Here is a 17,630-nt window from a genome sequence, read left to right on the forward strand (position 1 = left end):
CCAGAGAAGTACACACCTCCTTCTTTTTATTCTCCCAAGGTAATATGCTTAACTTTGAAGTACCCCTCAGCATGTTTCCCCCCGGCAGCTCTCTGCAGTGCTTTGAGGCACTCCTGCAGGGTTAGCAATAGTCCCTGGCAAGAGCAGACCACTCTTTTGTCCTTTCCAGTATCTGTAAAATTCAGACTCCCTTAAAACCAGCAAGTCCATCAGCCACCCTCAGCATCCCCCTCCTTCAAGTGACAAAACCAAGAGCAGACGGAAGCAGGGTAACTCAAGGTCCTGGGGTTTGCTCAGCCTCTGCTGCTCTCAGGAGCTGTGCAATACCAGGCATACCTGAGCAGCCACATGAAGGTGGCCTTCTGGTATAAGGGACTCTCTTTGCTGAGCAGATGCAGCTGCACTCAATTCTGGACTCACCCCTGCTTGCAGGGGATGTTGCAGAGGGTAATAAACACCACGACTGCATTAGCTTGGTTGTAGCTGAAAGCATCAGAGGCTGAGAATAGAGCAGTGAAGGGACAGGAAGGATGGGAAAAGAAGGATAGAAAAGAAGGAAGAAGTTCAGCATCTCAGTGGAGGAGGCTTTGCCTGCCAGAGAGACAGTGCAGGGAACTGCCTGCCTGGCCCACCTTCCAACGCTGGGCACAGCAGCTGCCTTCATCTTCCCTGCCCTTCTCAATTGAATGAGTAGTCACCACCTGGGCTGTCCAAGCAAAGGTCACATCTCACAACAGGTCAGAGCTGCTACTCCTTATTTGAGTCTGTTCACCCGCAAAGCTCATGTCCCTGTTTGGAGTTACTGAAAGGATTGGTACAAGATGTGTACCACAGCAGAGGGTCTTGTGTGCTAGCTAGCACAGGATGCCTATAATCTGCGGGAAGATGAAACAGATCAGACACAGGCATTCTTAAAAAATAAGGATAATTTTAAATAAATTGGCTGGTTTGTATTTTTTTTTTTTCCCTAAAGTTTCCTTTCAGATGCAGGGAACAGTCAACTGTGTGGTTAGGAAAAAATCTGCTATCACAATACGGTGGTGCCCTCAAGTGGATGCAAAACACTTAGATATGTGCTATATTCTGTGTCCTCTTCTTGAGGGTTCTCCCTGCTCTCTGGTTTGCTACCCCAGACTGCAAACCCACCCTAAGAGCCCCTTACAAGGCCAGAGGCATAAATACACTTCAGCATTAGAAGTGCCAGACCAGAAGTTTCCCACTTCATAAAAAGAGCTTTCTTTTTCAAGAAATTGTTTGATCTATGACAAAACCCAACATGCACCATGGTTGTGGCGTGACCCTCCTGATGTTTGCAAGGAGCAAGCAGAAATCCAAGAGGCTTTGGGGCCCAACCACAGACCATGTGCCAATGATCTTGATTCTGCCTCCCCCAGATGCAGCTTGGTTTGCCTTCCTCTGGAAAGCAGTGTTTGATGCTGAATTGCCTGACACCAGCCTCACCATCCAGTCACCTCACTGTGCCAGTGGAACACTCTACTTTGCCCCTGCTGCTTCACAGGTGGCAAACTAAACAGCAGAAGCTTTGCCTGAGCCAACTACTTCCTTCCCAGAAGATTCAAGGGACAGCACAAGCTCCGGGGACGAAGTTTGGATGAGATGACCTTAGACTAGGACAGAAACAAGTTCAGGTGTATGGATGCAAGCCATGCAGTGCCCAGGCCCTCAGGAACAGGGAGGGAGCCTGGGTCTGCTCTACCAGCCACAGCAGACATAGCCACTGAGACAAAGCTGCTCCCCTGGGGGGTCTGTATCGCATAATGAGGGTGAAGGTGCAATCTGGGGACTGCACAAAGCAGATCTGTGAAACCAGCATGAGTCCTGAGCCAAGTGCGCTGCTTGTCATAGGGAGACACTGCAGCATCTAACTGGAAACAGATGCAAGAACCATAGCTCTTCACAATTACAGCAGAAGATGGGCAGAAAGAGAACAATCTCCAACCCTAATATCCTGCCTTGAATACAAGAGTATTGTGAGAGGTAGTGTCAAAAGCCTTGCTTGATAAAGTCAAGGTAAACATCACCTCTTCTTCTCCTCTCATCCCCACATCCAATCTTTTCATCATAGAAGGTAATCAGATTGCTCAAGTGTGACTTAATCTTCTGAGCAGCTGCAGAAAGAACTAGAAATATAATACTAGAGCTACAGCAAACTATATTTATTAGAAAGAGGATTCTTAAGTATATAGTGAAATCATGGTCAATAGGAGTCAAGCAGAAACAGCTGTCTAGCAGAGCAGGAAGGAATACAAACTTATTTGAAACAGTAAACTAAGCTCAGAAACAGGTACCTCATTTAGTTCTCCAAATCAGCTACTTTAGAGCACTTCCGTGAAGAAATATCCAACACACTGACACAAATCTTAGTAAAGATTTAACTTTTTAAGGACTTAAAGAACCTGATTACAGTGAGGCATTGAAGAAGTGCATGGGCATTCTACTCCTAAAACACCAGCAGCATGTGGTTCAGCCCAAGGGGGATGGTTAGAGGTGTGTGGACTAGGCGCCAATAGGCACCAGTGACCAGCATGTCTGAACAGAAACAGCAGTTTTGGTCAGTGTAGAACCATAACAAACTTTAGACCTGTTCACTGGCAGACCACTGTTGTCTGACTGTGGACAAAACACAATCAATGGCCAGAAGAATTATACCTTTCAGACATCACCAAAAGGCTCTGCATGTTTGAAATCAACAAGTGCAATTTGCAAATCAAATGTCAACCTGGGAGAGATTTGGCAATCTCAGAAACTTTTCCCTAATGATCCATGAGAAGTGACCTAAAACACAGCTCAGAGCCCGGTGGTGTGTCAATGGAGTATTGTACAGCTCAGACAACAATTACAACAGCTGGAACTCAAAACAAAACCATACCCAAAAGAGGTAGAGCTATGAATACAAAAGATGATGAACATCCTCCTACTGGCATATGAGGAAACCATCAGTACAGGTAGAAACCTGTTTGAGGGCACCTCAACTCTGACTAATAAAATTGTTTTACATATAGGGACCTAAGAAAGGTAGAAATCATTTTGATTTAGCCTGAAATGAATTGGGTGGATTGAAGATGTTATCAAGACCTGCCAGGTTTATGCCAAAAATACAGGCCCATGAGAAGAAGAAAAGAATGGTGGTAGTGGCATACCAGCTCTTATACCAGTGCTGGTATCAGTTTGACATTGACTGGACAATGACTTATTGCTCTAGAACATCATCGTTGACAATAACATACCCCTGGACAGTACCTGACAACACTATGAAGAGAAAACCACCCCACACATCAGCACTGCTTTGTTCTGACCATGACACTGGAACAGTCAAATAACCACAAAGAAAGCAAACCTGCTGTCTGGCTGCTGCAGGTACAGATATGATTTTTGTACAGTCAAAACCACACACATTAAAGGCTGGCAGTCATTAAATCAAGGACAATCAGGAAGCAGCAGTTACAGCAGAAATGTCACATTAAGCAATTAAAAGAAAATTTTACATATAACCCCAAAAGAAACCAATTTTCTGCTCGGTTTTCAGTGAGGACCATGATGTCTCCATGGAGCAAAGGCAGAAGGGCCACTGGAACTCAGCATGGTGTTGCACAACTCCATTATTTTGGAATTGGAAGGGCAACTTCATTTGTGCTCAAGGGAAGGCACTGGTCACCATCTCAGAAACATCACTGCACACTTGCCCTAGGCAATTCTTTCCTTATGTCGTGGTTTAAACCCATCCAGTATTGGTCAAAGACAAGCTATAGACTACATGGATCTGAATTCTGACCCCAATCTGTTCCTTGATAATTCCAAATGGATTGGCATGTGAAATTGCAGGTGAGGGAGATTTATTTTAAAGTGAATGTTACCTGTCTGAAGACTGCCAAGGTTAAAAAAAAAAGCAAAAATGTGCTGATGTATGCAAGACTAATTAGTCTGATCTGAAAACTACATCTAGATTTACAAATAAATGTATGCAACAATACTAATGTGGAAAGTGACACAAAATACAGCTTGGGTTTGTTAATGACAAATCAGACCCACTATAGAATTCCTTTCCTCTGGACAGTCAGGAGATCAGGATGTATTTGCACATATCTTCACATACTGCTTTTGGCACAACATGTTCTCACTGATTGACATGGGAAAAAGTGAACTATTAAGATATGAGAATGTACGTCTAATACAACAGTACTAACGTTGGTCTTGATCATCATGTGGATTTAGATGTCACCCTGCTGGTCATAAAGAAATCAGAAGCCTGCAGAGCTTGGTGCAAAGCAAGACCAGTTTCAGTAGGCTGAAAAGAGGCTCTCAGAGCTCAAGTTTAAGGATCACAACTCATGTTTTTATCAATGACAAAAATGTCATTTTATCAGTGACAAATGACCAACATTCTAATGAAAATTACCATTACCTCTGCCTTTGTCGTCCTCAATTCAGGATCAGTAATTTAGGTCTAGTTGGTTGTCTTCTTTGGTAGGAGTAACAGTTGCAGTAAACTCAGTTGTACAAGGAGCAGGTCAAGCACCTAGAACTAAAGCCAAAGAACTTCACCTGTGTGCTGTGAGCTTAACAGTCAGAGGTGAAAGAGGGAATTGTTTTTTATTAGTTATCATCACGACTGCTTGAGCCAATAAAAAAGATGCAGCTTAGGGATTTTACTCTGTGTTCACTGAAAAGACAAGGCGCTGTTAACATTTCCCTCTAAAAGGCATCTGGTGGGACTTCTGAGAGTTTCATTTTCAATTCATCTTCTTTGAAAGCGGCCAACCAGGACGTGCAAAAGGGCAAAGATGGGTTACTGTGTGGGTCAGGAAAATGCTCACAGAAAAGCCTCACTCAGCCAAACAGAAGGAAGGCTGGGAGAAAGCAGGAGGGCACCACATGGTTTCTCACCCTTCCAGGGAGGCTTTCGGCAGCTCACAGGGCAGAACAGCTCAGACACAGCACCTCCCTGATCCTGGCTGGACTTCTCTGTTTGTTTTGTTGTGTGCCCCTGTTCTAAAATTGGGTCCATTCGCGGTACCGTAAACATGGTACTGCATCACGGTTGATGGGCAGAGGGAAATGGATGCTGCATCTAATCCTGCATTAATACCTTCATCTTTCTTTTATGTTTGGCCTGTATTAGGGAAAGAAAATTCTTCATTCTTAGACCCATGTTCTAAGGGATGCTTGAGATGGAAAGCAATTAACCCCTGTGATAACTTACCTCAATACAGACTTCAAGTTATTATTGTTATAATTGAAAAATTAAGAGAGAAAGATATGATATTTTGTTTGATTAGAATGAGCAAGTCTCCACTTGCAATGACTCCTGTTTACTGTAGGCAAATAAGATGAATAAAGTGTTACAGAAAATGTGCTTGGATGCACAGCTCATGCATTAGCAATGTTTATGGATCAATTCATTACACAACCAGTCTTTATGCACATCTCTTCTGGGAGGATAGAGGTTTCCAGACATGGTCAAAAGAAGAATGTCCAACAAGCACAAAAGTTTATTTTCCATTAGTCTTCCATGAACCAGAACCTCCCTGAACTCAAAAACCCTGACCAGAGGCTGAAGGGGCAAGATTTGGTGCTCCAATATAATGATGGAACACAGAGTGAACAGGAAACGCTGTGGGGCTTTTTTTTTTTCAGCAGGCTTGCTCCAGATCCTGAAAGGACCTAAACTTCAGGACATGGAGGTCTCATGTTGGGAACAATGCAGGAGTCTTCCCAGGGTGTACCAGACACTCATCAAAATTGAAATCCAGAGGAATTTTAAAGGAAAACTGTGAACTCCTTGAACTGGCATTTCCCCATGAAACCAATACCAGAAAGCTTCCAGCTATTGCCCTAAAACAGGGACTGCATGTAGCAAAGTGTGAGGCAAGGTGCTGTGGGAAGGCTGAGCTGATGGGGTAACAATGCAAAGGAAGGGGCTAGTTAAACAAGTTTCACAGGATTCGTTGCAGACCTACCCATGTAGAAAAAACCCACCAGAGTGCCAAAGTGATTATTGGAACTTCACCACCCGCACAGACCTACGCTCCCGGCAGGAATTGCTGCTGGCACTATCAGCAGGCCTAGTGCCAACTATGTCAGTATGTGGTTACAAGCTGAGTTGGGAAAATTATAGTGCATGCACAGGACATAAAGGCAAACCCGTAAGAGCAAACCTGCAGACCAAACCTCTAACAGGAGGCTGTTAGAACCTCTGCTCCTACTACAAAGCATGGTAGTTGGCTACTCTGCCACTTGCTTTCCCGTAGCCTTGCTCCCAGACTGCATCCAGGCAAGTGCCTCTGCTGTGATCCTAGCTTCCAGGTGCCCTTCTGAGGTACAGTGTAAGATCTCAGCAGCAGAGTTACCAAACCTGCATGAGTACTTGAGGCAGTGGCTCAGGTAGAAGGTGAAGGTGAGATGCCAGATAACATCATACAGGTATGGTCAAGCTATTGACAGTTCACAAAATGCCTACTAAACACAATTGCTTTCCAGTTGACACTGATGTACCTGAACAAATGCAATTGAAAGCTGCTTGCAGAAATTGTCATGTTGACAGGCATGGAGATTGAAATCAAGTGTCCTGTACCCAAAGAAACCAAAATGTGGGGCTTTGATGAAGGAATGAAATTGTTGCCACAGTTAGTCAGAGCAAGAGGAGGTGTGCTCTGATACTCTTTTCCAACATGAACCCTTTCAGCAAGGTAAGCAATTCCATTTCTGGCAAAACGTCCCAGATGCTTGGGATCAGATACCTTAAAGGGAATTCCCAAACCAGAGATTACATCCCCACCACTTCTATTCAATGCCAAGGATCATCCTAACCTCCTTGAACGCATGTAATCTGCTTCTGAATACACATATACCTTTGGCTTCCACAATACCCCCACTAGCTGTATTTCACATGTAATCCATTTGCACACTAAACCTCAGCATCTTCCTTTCATCCATTTGATAATTCTGACGGACCATTTCATCAGCTCCTAGCCCCATGCAATGCTGATTTCTCCCCTCCAGCACTCTGCCACAGTGATAGTTTCCTAAATGAGTCACACAGCTTGCAGTCTTGTCTGGAAGTGGCTCTATCTCGTTGGACACTCACTCTCTCCATATTCTCTGGTTTTACTAGACCCTTTTTGAGGGCTGCAGGCAGCATTCAAACCAAATACATTTCCATAGCAGCACACTGTTGTCTTGGTTTGGTCTCTACCATTAATTAATATTATAATTAGCTCCTTTAGTACAAGGATTGGGCAGATGGTTTCAGAAAACTATGCATGACGCAGAAGACCTTTCCCCAAATACACTTGGAAGCTCCTTGTGCTACTCATGTGTTAGGATATTTTCCTCTCATGTAAATGCCTTTGTGTTCTGCCAATGTAGGCTTCCCTCTGCCATTTCATCAATAATATGAGATGCTTCTACCTGTTTTCCCCACAGGAAGCTCTAAGTCTCAACTTTCTGAACTGTCCTGTATCAACAACCAATCTGTTATTTAACCCTAGAATCACTTGGAAATGTGCATTACTAGAGCTCCTTGACACACCTTACTGTTATTTCTCCTTAGGTGAGAATGACCACTTATTACACAGCTTTCTCCCACCCATTTAGCCTTGAGATTTTTTGCTTTGCCTTGGCATATTAATTTCTCTTAAAAGCTGTTGAAGGACCTTGCATTAGTAGCTTTTGGAAAACCCAAATAAACAATATACAAGTATCATGGCTCATGAACTCATTGAAAAGAACTAAGATTTCTAAACATTATCTCTTCACAAAAGATTCTCTCTCAATTCATGAACAATATAAGCCATCCCCTTCAATCTGCTTTGTATTTCTCCCTCTGATTTATCTATTAGGTAAGTCTGGAGACGAGTAACAAGTGGTGTCCCTCAGGGATCGGTGTTGGGACCGGTCTTGTTTAACATCTTCATCGCTGACATGGACAGTGGGATTGAGTGCGCCCTCAGCAAGTTTGCCGATGACACCAAGCTGTGTGGTTTGGTTGATACGCTGGAGGGAAGGAATGCCATCCAGAGGGACCTTGACACGCTTGTGAGGTGGGCTGATGCCAACCTCATGAAGTTTAACCATGCCAAGTGCAAGGTCCTACACCTGGGTCGGAGCAATCCCAGACACAGCTACAGGTTGGGCAGAGAAGAGATTCAGAGCAGCCCTGTGGAGAAGGACTTGGGGGTGTTGGTCAATGAGAAAATGAACATGAGCGGCTTCAGTGTTTGCTTGCAGCCCAGAAAGCCAACCGTATCCTGGGCTGCATCAAAAGGACCGTGACCAGCAGGTCAAAGGAGGTGATCCTGCCCCTTAATAAATACTGCTCTCATGAGACCTCACTTGGAGTATTGTGTACAGTTCTGGTGTCCTCAACATAAAAAGGACATGGAACTGTTGGAACAAGTCCAGAGGAGGACCACGAGAATGGTCAGGGGACTGGAGCACCTCCCATATGAAGATAGGCTGAGGAAGTTGGGGCTGTTCAGCCTGGAGAAGAGAAGGCTGCATGGAGACCTCATGGCAGCCTTCCAGTATCTGAAGCAGGCCTATAGGGATGCTAGGGAGGGACTCTTCATTAGGGACTGTAGTGACAGGACAAGGAGTAATGGGTTAAAACTTAAACAGGGGAAGTTTAGGTTGGATAGAAGGAAGAAGTTCTTTCCTGTTAGGGTGATGAGGCACTGGAATAGGTTGCTCAGGGAAGCTGTGAATGCTCCATCCCTGGCAGTGTTCAAGGCCAGGCTGGACGAGGCCTTGGGTGATATGGTTTAAAGCGAGGTGTCCCTGCCCATGGCAGGGGGGCTGGAACTTGATGATCTTAAGGTCCTTTCCAACCCTAACTATTCTATGGTTCTATGATTCTAAGTCATACTTAGTAGTCCAATTTGCAAGATGCAGCATTCTTGAAGACCAGTACCACATTTACTACCTTCCATTTCTGTGTTCCTAAAGCTAATCTAGGAATCACACAGTAAATGTCTAGCACAGCTGTTGCAAACTCCTTTAGACTCTTTCAGTCAATACCACGTGGGCCTGGAGTTCATCAAGTGCCCTAAAAAGCTGTTACTGGCACATCAATTTCAAATAGTTCCTTGGACTAATGTAATCTTTTTCAGAGCAAGACTCTGACATGAAAACTTTCGAGTTTACCTGCTCTGAACATTGGTGCAGGTAAACAATTTTGCTTTTCTGTCACAGCCTTCCAAGAGAAGATGGGCAGCAGCAGCAGCAGCAGGAGCAGCAGGAGCATTCTCTAATTCAAGGTGAGCAATGTACCAAAAGCCAGGATTTCTTTATACCTTCATCTGCTCTCCCTAATAGAGATTCTTTGTTCCTATTGCCATTGCCCAGACCTCTGCTAAGTCCAAAGATCAGACTGAGTGAGAAGTAGGCAGACACTCACCTTTGAGTCAGGCATCCAAGACCTGCTCAAGACTCAAAATTCCTGCTTGTCTCATTACTGAGGTACCTTATTGTCTGTGGGCACTTTCACCTGTAACTCACTGATGCACTACAGTGCCACCACTGCCTGTGCCAACAGGCGTCACTGGCTTGTCAGAAATGAGCACCTGGCTGCCTCTCACCCAAATCATCATGAACCTGGAAGCCATCTCAGCAGCTGAGTCCCTTGAAGGGCCCAGGCCACTAACTGTGTCCAAATCACATGTAGCAGAGGTGGCCATGGGAGCTGTGCTTTACATTATAGCGCAGTAGCTAGCACATGCATCAGTGGGGTGAAACACGTAGGCTGCAGGCCTTCCTCTGCTTGAGGGGCAGAGTTTGGCCCGTGCTTCCTGGTGGAGGGCTCAGGATTCCCTGCTCCGCACCCCTCAGCCACCAAGGGGGGACATCACTGCCTTCTGCTGTGCTGAACTGTGATTCTGTAAATCAGACCCCCATTGTATGAACATCCAAACACCACGTGGATGGTGAATTATATACCCCTTCTAAATATTTCAGGGCTGGATGCCACTCTGCAATAGCAGCATAAAGACCTCCGTCCCCCAGAGTCACCAAATGCAACAAGCTCAGTACAGACTCATGGTACAAAACAGCTTTCTGCCAGACTGTTAAGCAGAAAAGGAAAGTAAAGAACAAAGACTCAAAGGAATATTTCACCCTTCACTTGGCAGTCTTAGGTTAATGGTTGAACTCTACCTTAAAGGTCCTTTCCAACCTAAGCTGTCCTCTCCAAGACCACACAGGAAGTAAGTTTAAATGCCAAGAACCTGATTCATGTTTCCTTAAATATACTTACTTAGTTGTATTTTTAATTGGTTTTCAACAGCTATGTAAAACAGGAAAATAACTGGGTAAGTAGACAAAGCATGTAACAAGCAAGTATCCAAAGTTTCCTTGCACGCACTTACCACATAATGTGCACAGTATAAGTGGGTACAGAAACAAGCCACAGATCTTTACAATACGGTAAGAACCAAGACCAGTGGGCTGATGCTTTAACCTTTTCTTTGTGTTTATTAAAGGTTCAAAATAGTGGCACCACTACTCATTAAATTAGTCATCTCTCTCATTGCAAAGGCACTCGGATTTTAGCAATTCATCTGATTAGAGCTGGCATCTTGGCATTGCATCACTGTTTAGCTGTGGATATTCCAGCTGCCATGGGAGGAATTGAGGTGAGAAGTCAGATTTTTATCGCAGGTTTCATTTCAGCAACTCCCATGAGTTGAGAAAGAAGGCTGTATAAAGACTCCTGTTTCTATACAGGTGTACACCTTCATATCCTACAAGGAATCACCCTACAATGCCTGCTCCATTCCTTAAAGCCTTTATCTTGCAAGAGGCTTGCTCTCTTATGTGGAGCACTGAGCAAACAAGGGCATACGTACTCTGCAAATTCACTGGCAGACTTTGTGCTCTTGCCAGGCGGGCACAGATAACCAAGTTTGGAGGCAATAAACACACCAAGGAGGAAGGGTTTTGAATTAGCAGGTTATACTTAGCAGGAAGAGGTTGCGTCTTAGTCATCACAGTGTCCAAGATAGAAACATGATTAAAAAGTATTTGTTTTACCCTTGCTGAGGGAGCAGCAAGGCAGTAGGTGTGTAAACAGGATGGAAGCAGCAAATAGCTTTCAGTTCTTGCCACAGCTGGTACCTTAGCCTGTCATCCTTGCTCAGGAGCAAAGTGACTAAAACTCAAGTTTAGTTCAACTGTTCAATTTTTGAATTTGATGGTTATCACCACTCCCATAATTAATTACCTGTTTAGCATGAAACCGCTACCAGGTGCTTAAAGAACAGAAACCCAGAGGAGGGACCAAAAAGGGATGACAATTTTAACACCTTACCTTCAGACTCACACCCTGCTCTACCCTCTCTACTGTTGAGGATTTAACCATGATCAGAAGGCTGGATGGAGCACCTTTCCTATGAATACAGGCCGAGAGCACTGGAGTTGTTCAGTCCGGAGAAGGAAGGCTCTAGAGACACTTTAGAGCAGCTTTCCAGTACCTAAAGGGGGGCTACAAGAGATCTGAAGAGGAACTTTTTACACAGGTATGTAGTGACATGACAAAGAGGAATGGTTTTAAAATAAAAGAGCAGACATAAATTAGATACAGTGGAGTAGTTCTTTAGCGTGAGGGTGGTGAGGCAGTGGCACAGGTTGCCCAGGGAAGCTGTGGATGCTCCATTCCCAGTAGTGTTTAAAGGCAGGTTGCACAGGGTTTTGAGCAACCTGGTCCAGTAGAAGATGTCTCTGCCATGACAGGGAGGTTAGATGAGATGACTAAACCATTCTATGGTTCCCTTCCCACCCAGTTACTTGTTCAGCAGCAGGAGCTTAGACTGCCTTCAAGAAAGCCAGATGATAAACAGAAGTCTGACTTTTGCAGGGCCATGGGGGCAGACTTGCACTGCTCCTTGGACAAGCCTCCTGAGGGCAGGGAATTACACAAGAGAGCAGGCTCCTCTTGCACTTGCCCAGAACTCAGTTCTGGATGTTGGTACACCAAGACAGGCTATAACACCAGAGCCTCCAAACTTTAAAGTTAAGTCTTTGAATTCCAATTATACATACAGCTGTTCAGACAGAGCAATGCTGTATCCATCCAATAATAAAAGCGACCCCTCTGCAGTTCAGCTTTTCTTAGTGTTAGCTGCCAATTAAAGGCTTTCTGGATGACAGTATTAGATTTTAAGGTGTAAGTTTCCAATCCCATTTCAAACAGGTAACTTACTGATGTGTTCTCTTTTACCTTTCCACTCTTGATACAGTTGTGGTATCTCAATATTAGCTGATACAGCACTATACTATACATGTATCCAGTAACAGTGACTACAGCAGACATCCTGTAACTTAATTAAACATCTTCTCCCCCCATTTACATAGACAATGTACCTGAGCTGTGGCCTTGAGGGTGACAGTAATGGATGATGGACTTCTTGTCATCTCAACAAAGCTCCAGGCAACAACCTCTGTTACCCAACATTTAATATGTATTTTCTGACCTTTAAAGCTACTCATGCATAGCTGTCCTGTACTTTGAAAAGGGTGATGGGTTGCCTGTAAAGCAAAAATCCAGTACTAATAGGCTAAGGGCTGGTAAGCAGCAGCTGCCAGGATAGGTATGCATCCTGTAGCACATCACTGAGGCAGGGAAGGAGTATAAATCAATTGCCCATTTGCAATGGAAAGTTTTAATTTACAAATGGATGACTGATAACAACCCACTGCCTATCATCAGCCCCAGTCCTCTTTCATAAGCTTACTCTCATGTCAGCTCTATTTCCTGTGGGTTCATTAGCAACCATGGAATCAGAAAAAGGGTTGATAAATCTTATACTCCAACAGGAAAAACCAAAGACATGCAGCACTGCTTCTCTGCATATTCCACACTAACCACGAAAATAATGTGGTGAAAACTAACAAATATAACATGATAATAATGATGCAGAAATATCTAAAGATCTGTAATCTATAGACAAGTAGTTAAGAGACATTTATAGAATCATAGAATAGTTAGGGTTGGAAAGGACCTTAAGATCAAGTTCCAACCCCCCTGCCATGGGCAGGGACACCTCACACTAAACCATGGCACCCAAGGCTCTGTCCAACCTGGCCTTGAACACTGCCAGGGATGGAGCATTCACAACCTCCTTGGCCAACCCATTCCAGTGCCTCACCACCCTAACAGGAAAGAATTTCCTCCTTATATCCAATCTAAACTTCCCCTGTTTAAGTTTTAACCCATTACCCCTTGTCCTACCACTACAGTCCCTAATGAAGAGTCCCTCCCTAGCATACTTCAGATACTGGAAGGCTGCTATGAGGTCTCCACGCAGCCTTCTCTTCTCCAGGCTGAACAGCCCCAACTTTCTCAGCCTGTCTTCATACAGGAGGTGCTCCAGTTCCCTGATCATCCTCATGGCCCTCCTATGGACTTGTTCCAACAGTTCCATGTCCTTTTTATGTTGAGGACACCAGAACTGCACACAATACTCCAGGTGAGGTCTCATGAGAGCAGAATAAAGGGGCAGGATCCCCTCCTTCGACCTGCTGGTCACACTCCTTTTGATGCAGCCCAGGATACGGTTGGCTTTCTGGGCTGCGAGCAAACACTAAAGCCGCTCATGTTCACTTTCTCATCGACCAGCACCCCCAAGTCCTTCTCCACAGGGCTGCTCTGAATTTCTTCTCTGCCCAGCCTGTAGCTGTGCCTGGGATTGCTCCGACCCAGGTGTAGGACCTTGCAGTTAAACTTCATAAGGTTGGCATCAGTCCACCTCACAAGCATATTTCAGTAACACTTCACAAAAAGGTGTTACTGCAGAGTAAAGATCTTCCTCTGAATAGGCTCATACTTCCCCCCCTCACTTCCCTCCAGAGGAAGCCAGAGGTAGTGTTTCAGTTCCTGCACCATAAGCAGTCTCCCAAACTGTCTAGAATGAAAGGTGCAGAACAGCAATAGTTTTTCTTCAGTAGCTTCAAGCTTTAACATTTCTTGTGGAAGTGGGGTACAACTGCTGTACGTGCTCACTGTGCTTGCACTATCACTGAACTTCCATGGGAGTAGTAACGTTGGGAATTAAAAAAAAAAATCCATTACATGGTACATATCTTTAAATTTTTTCCCTCAAAATATGGGCTATTCCCCCCCCCGGGATTGAGACTCCACAATCCATTTCATGTAACAACAGTTAGATCAGAGTTTATCGTTCCAAGTTTGTCCTTACAAGAGATGTGCTGTTCCTGTGTGTGCCCCAGCACAGAGGTGAGCACACACCTCTCTGGCCCCTGCTTCTGCCCTCCTCCCATGACAGGCTGAGAAGGGCAGATATCAGGAGCAGTTCCCATCCCTAATCACTATCCCTGTGTAACCCTAAGAATCACTGCTAACCTGAAACAAAGAGGGCCCACGTTGCACAGCCACGGGAACACCACACCCTGGAATAGTTAACACTCCTTTACAAGCCCCAGCTCTGTCACAGCAGGATAGTCATACCTGGCAATTGAAGGTGGGGAGGGCTTAAGAGGTTTTTAAACACAGACATTAAGCAGAGGCCTGATAAAATTACACAGATGCTGTTCTTCATTAAAGAACTGTTTTTATTATTTGAAGAGTTATTTTGCTGCTTTGACTATGAGACAATTGAGAACAAAGAAGGGGTGCTTTTATTAACATTAGCATGCTCTGAAGTCTTTATTTAAAAACCAAAGCAAAAGTTTGGGAAAGAATACAATACTTCCAAGTTTCTTTTAGCATTTGACATCAAAGTGTGCACTATTCTTCTCTCATTCTTCAGTTCTTATAGGATAGTCAAGTAAAAAGAAACGATAAACCAATGGCAGAAAAGATAACAAGAACACACAGGAATAAAGTCTTTTTCCCACATATTTCAGGCATTTTCTTTATCTTTTACAGTTGTCAGTAATGAGGGGTCCCTTATAAACACTAAGGGAAAGTAGACTAGAGCATGCAGTACAATATGCTTGTTACTCTGGGTGTAAGACAAGCTTACCTAGACGAAGCAAAGATAGAAGTACCTCAGCCCTGCTAATAGACATGACAAAGGCAGGGTGAATTCACCCTTCATAGGGTCAAAATGAAAGTTTCCAAGAACAATATTCACATGCTCAGAACATCTACCACAACTACCCAGTGTTTTGTGATGCTCAAAGTTGACCTTCCAGATGGCATAGGGATGACAAAAGTGCTATGAACATGCACCTCCACTGCCAAGGCAGAAAACATTTCCAGGCACTTAATTTGCACTCCAGTGCTTGGATGCATAATGCCAGGTAGCAAAACCTGGCAGAGTAAACTACACTACATCCCTTACTCAGAGGCCTTATGGAGATCTTGCAGTACTGTCCCAGTTTCAGGTTCACAGGTAACCAGTGGCACCAAGCCACTCAAGAGTTTTGAGCCTCAATCTTTCACGAGTCACAGAAACAAAAGGTACAGAAATCAACTGGCAGTAACGCATCACTGACACCCAACATTAAGATCAAAATGGAAAAAAAATAAATCTGTGAATCCAGAAAATCTGAAAGAAAAAAAATTCCTCAGAAGGGGGAAGTGACTTTAAATACATGCTTACAATAAAAGACAAACTTCCCTCAACTTCGGTCTCTGTGAAGCACTACGACATCTTTTCCCAACTGGAGTTATCTAAACTTAACACAAAATACAGAAGCTATCACAAAGGCTTAAAATATTTCAGTGTTCATCTGAAGGTAAGGTAACACAACCTGAGTAATCCAAGAGGCAGAAATTGTCAAGGAAAGTTTCCCTTGTGCTGACCAGCTTTTGCCATCACTGATCAAGGAGTATGTCATACTCTTAACTCACATAGATAAACAATGAAAGAGACACTTTAATAGTGAAGTTGGGCTCTTTATAAGCATGGCTATTATGAATGATAGGCAGACTGTTCAAAATGCTTGATCAATAGCACTCCATTTTAGCAGGCACAGGGCAGCATGGCAGCTGTCATGAAACTGAAGGCAAGGGATTTTGTTCCCCAATTTCAAGCTACTGGATATTTTAACATCTTTGAATTAGGTAAACTTAGAATTCTTACACTTGCACCAGAAATTTAACTCTTAAAACAAAGCCCAATCAACCCACCAACAATCACATAAAAACCAGTCCTGCTGTTTGGTACACTTTAGACAACTTAGTATTAGTGCTTTTAAAAATCCAAATTAGTGATCTCTGACCATCATGAATCTTGATGGGTTTTCTATTATGTTGAAGTTTGAAAAGCATACTGGATTTTTAGCAGCAGTTTTAATAGAACAAAAGCCATTTGATTCATATAGCTTCAGAACAGCAATTCCACTATGTCATTTAACCAGAGGAACAGCTCAAAAACTAGATGACATTTACAGGTTTATATCAGCATTGTAGCTGACCCCATATAAACAGACATTTGTTGGCAAAGGACAGAAGAGCATAATACCCTGCATTCATACCATAGGAGATATGTCAAAACACACTTGCATTTTTTTTTTTCATGTACACCAGTTGGCATTTTACAGACTTCTTTGTTTTAGCTTCAGGGGGATAAGAGCTTGAAGATTCTCACACAAGTTTTTGTACTCCAAATACTGTTTGTGCTTTGGAAGTAACAAAGACGATAATCACCAACTAGTAATTTTCACTGTGGCATGAAAAGAGTGAAACAGCCCACAGTGAAAAAGCATTCCCTCAAATTCTTTGTAATGATCTGCAAGCATTACCAGAAGACACAAAGAACATTTAAAAATGTGAACTTTATGCTGAGTGTCCTTTTAAAAGCTAGCAGCACAAAATATCTTCTGAACAAACCAGACATCTCTGTTGCACCTTGAACAGTAGTACATCATTTTGTGGTCCACGATTGTTGACTCCCATGTTTTGCAAATGCTGATACATCGAGACTTTTACCACTGTTGCACTGTTCATATAAAGTCTGAAAGTTAATCAGAATAGTTGTATCACATATGCATTCAAACTGTATGTTTATAGCAAACATTGCCACTTGAAATAAGTCACCACGGACTGAAATATTCCAGACCCCTACTAAAATTTCTGTCAAATCAGAAAAAACACTTAAGACAACTTAGGTGGGAAGAACCAAGCTGGTAAGATGTTACTAAGCTTTTCTTTCAGGCAGTAAGCAGAGGCTGGAACACCTAAACATACTGGGACCAATCTACACATAGTGATGGGCTAACAGTTCAGCAACTTCCAGGAAGTAAGAACAGCTGCAGTCCAAAAGCCTGCACATTAGATCATTTCTACATAATAATGGTTCTTAAATTAGAAGACCTACTAGAGCTTCGGGCAGCTTAAAAGCAAGGCTGCACAGTAAGCACTGTTTTAGCGAGGAGATACTAGAGCAGTGGGGGGCTTGGAAATAAAGCATTACAGATGTAGTAGGAGGTGGAAAAGAAAAAAAAAAATTAATAAAGATTACCATCAACCTTTCAACCCTTCCCATTCAGAAGGATGCGGAGACTCTGCATGCTCGCAAATAAAAGCACTATGAGTGCAATTTTTTTCCAGCTGTAGTTAAAGCTCTGATGGATGTATTCTTTCAGCTTTCACCATCAAATATCCTAATCTTTGCATGAACACGTAGTCTCACACAAAACGCAAACAATTT

At 43.5% G+C, this 17,630-nt stretch overlaps 1 protein-coding gene across 1 annotated transcript in view; it reads right to left on the reverse strand.

The window, feature by feature from the left end:
- Positions 1-15,394: 15,394 nt before the first annotated feature.
- Positions 15,395-17,630, reverse strand: part of TTK (TTK protein kinase) — a 28,857-nt gene continuing 26,621 nt past the window's right edge. The window contains exon 23 of the mRNA XM_061358372.1: positions 15,395-16,934. Within this exon, the coding sequence (XP_061214356.1) occupies positions 16,845-16,934 (90 nt within the window). The 3' untranslated portion in view covers positions 15,395-16,844. The remainder of the gene's footprint in view (positions 16,935-17,630) is intronic.

The sequence above is a fragment of the Neopsephotus bourkii genome, unplaced genomic scaffold, assembly GCF_033783945.1.
Source record: "Neopsephotus bourkii isolate Nb327-2 ecotype Australia unplaced genomic scaffold, CSIRO-AGI_Nbou_v1 NB_941, whole genome shotgun sequence".
In the NCBI taxonomy this organism is placed as follows: domain Eukaryota; kingdom Metazoa; phylum Chordata; class Aves; order Psittaciformes; family Psittacidae; genus Neopsephotus; species Neopsephotus bourkii.